This window comes from Myripristis murdjan, chromosome 15, assembly GCF_902150065.1.
Source record: "Myripristis murdjan chromosome 15, fMyrMur1.1, whole genome shotgun sequence".
Taxonomy (NCBI): domain Eukaryota; kingdom Metazoa; phylum Chordata; class Actinopteri; order Holocentriformes; family Holocentridae; genus Myripristis; species Myripristis murdjan.
Genome location: NC_043994.1, coordinates 9,023,843 through 9,025,849, shown reverse-complemented (window position 1 = coordinate 9,025,849; position 2,007 = coordinate 9,023,843). Strand labels below are relative to the sequence as shown.

The 2,007-nt window shown below is 38.1% G+C and overlaps 1 protein-coding gene across 1 annotated transcript; it reads right to left on the bottom strand.

The window, feature by feature from the left end:
• Positions 1 to 414: 414 nt before the first annotated feature.
• On the bottom strand, positions 415 to 1,772 carry LOC115372553 (lysozyme C II). Its single transcript, XM_030070549.1, has 4 exons — positions 1,646 to 1,772; positions 1,238 to 1,399; positions 650 to 728; positions 415 to 525 (listed from the first exon to the last, which is right to left on the bottom strand). The coding sequence occupies exons 1-4, from the start codon at positions 1,770 to 1,772 to the stop codon at positions 459 to 461; spliced, it is 435 nt and encodes a 144-aa protein (XP_029926409.1). The 3' UTR covers positions 415 to 458.
• Between the last annotated feature and the right edge of the window lie 235 nt (positions 1,773 to 2,007).

Sequence of the window (2,007 nt, the reverse complement as noted above, 5' to 3'; positions counted from 1 at the left end):
ATTTTGCGTATTAAACGCCCAGGCTATTAATTGGGGAAATACGGTATACATATACATGAGTGCAGTATGCTACTGATACTTTTTAAATTAATATATATATATTAATACAGGAAGCAGTGTCTGATTCTGAAATAATAATAATAATAATAATAAACAAAACACAAATCTGCAGGTCTGCTCCTTTTATGAATGCATCAAGTTACTCTATTACTGTTCAGTGCTCATCTCTGCTTCATGGAATAAATATACACAAAAATATGCAGATGGTGAAAAATTTGTGTCCCTTGATTTCAAAAGAATCATAGAACCTCAGTAACTCTACATGTTATTTATATTTAATTAGACATAAGGAAAAGAAGGAAACTGAAACATTTCAGTACACTTGATTTCGATATATCAGCAATTTTATAATGGCCACCATGGTGTGGATGTTATTTTTGTCCTGATGGTTTCAAGTTTTAAACCCCACATCCTGCCACATAGGAGTTCAGGTCACGGCCCTCACAATGAAGGCGCCAAGCAACCCTACAATCATAAAAACAAACAAAGAAACATTGCTTAAGCTGATTTAAGAACATGAAAAGGTATATACAGCGTGATAGTGTAATTAAAGGTGCATTCATGAGCAATTGTTATATGAATTCCTTACCATGCCCTGATGCCATTGGGATCCTGAACCACACGTTTGGCACAGCGGATGGCTACTTTGACATTATCAGTCAGAAGTTCTGTGAAGAAAAGAGGAAATCTTTAGTAAGCACAAATCCACCAAGTTCAGTACAATACATTTTATTAATAAAACCAAAATGCCTCATTCTCTGGCCAAAGAAGCAAATGACAAAGCAATATCAGTATTCCAGTTCTTGGCATGGTGATGTTACCTCTTTATTAGAGTTAAAGAAGTAAGTGTGACTGCTGTTTGACATCAGAAGACCAAGACATACTTTGGCAGTGGACCCTTCTTTTCCTTTTTACAGTCCTAGTCCTACCCTCTCCTCTATGTCATGATCAGTAATCGATCAAATATTGTAAATCTGCAAAAACTTGGTTTTAAAGGCGCACTATGCAAAACTGCTAAGGGTCCATTAAACTCAAATGTGGATTAAGCTTTTTTTTTTTTTTTTTTTTTTTTTTTTTAAGTTGAGTTTAAATGGTCCTGATTTCAATCAATCTATCATTAATGCACCTCTAAGTGGACTAAGTAGAATTGGACCGTGAAAGTTTTCACATCACTGACCACTACACTGGATGCCACAGACGTTCTTGCCCCCTGGGGTTTTGTAGTCTTCACACCAGTACCGACTGTTGATCTGGAAGATGCCATAGTCAGTGGAGCCATCTGAATTGTAATGGGTAGCCCCGGTATTGTAGTCTGACTCCCACTTAGAAAGGCACACCCCTGAGGAAACATGAGTTCATTAAAAAAAAAAAAAAAGGAAAAAATTACAGGCTCTTTTACATACATCATCCTAGTCAGGCATCCATTTAGCCTAAAAGGTCAGTCAGTCACAGTTTATCACCTTGTTCTGAAAACAAAATACATGCAAATGAATAATTAATTCAGGTCCAAAAACAGTGTGTGATTTGACATTCTCTGCTCCCACAAACATGCAGTTACATGCTTCACAGTCACTATTTTACTTACAGTTGGCCAGGCTATAACCGTGGTAGCCATCCATTCCATTCGCCTTCAGCACCCTGGCCCACTCGCAACGAGTGTACACCCTGGCACTCGCCACTGCCACAAGCAGAAGAAACACCAGGGACCTCATTGTGGCCTTGGTTGGATGAAGTGTTTCTAAAACCCTTTGAGTGTTCCTTATATAGACCAGAGGACGTTCCATATACTTTGGTGTGGCTACTTTATCTAATGTACAGTTTGCTTTGAATGTCAGCCAATTCCAAGAAACATGTTGAAACAGCAGTTTTTCACTTTCACTCAACCGCAGTCACTCTCATTGTGACCTTTTGAGGAGTTGGTTTGGTTTTAAGATAGCAGTACAATTC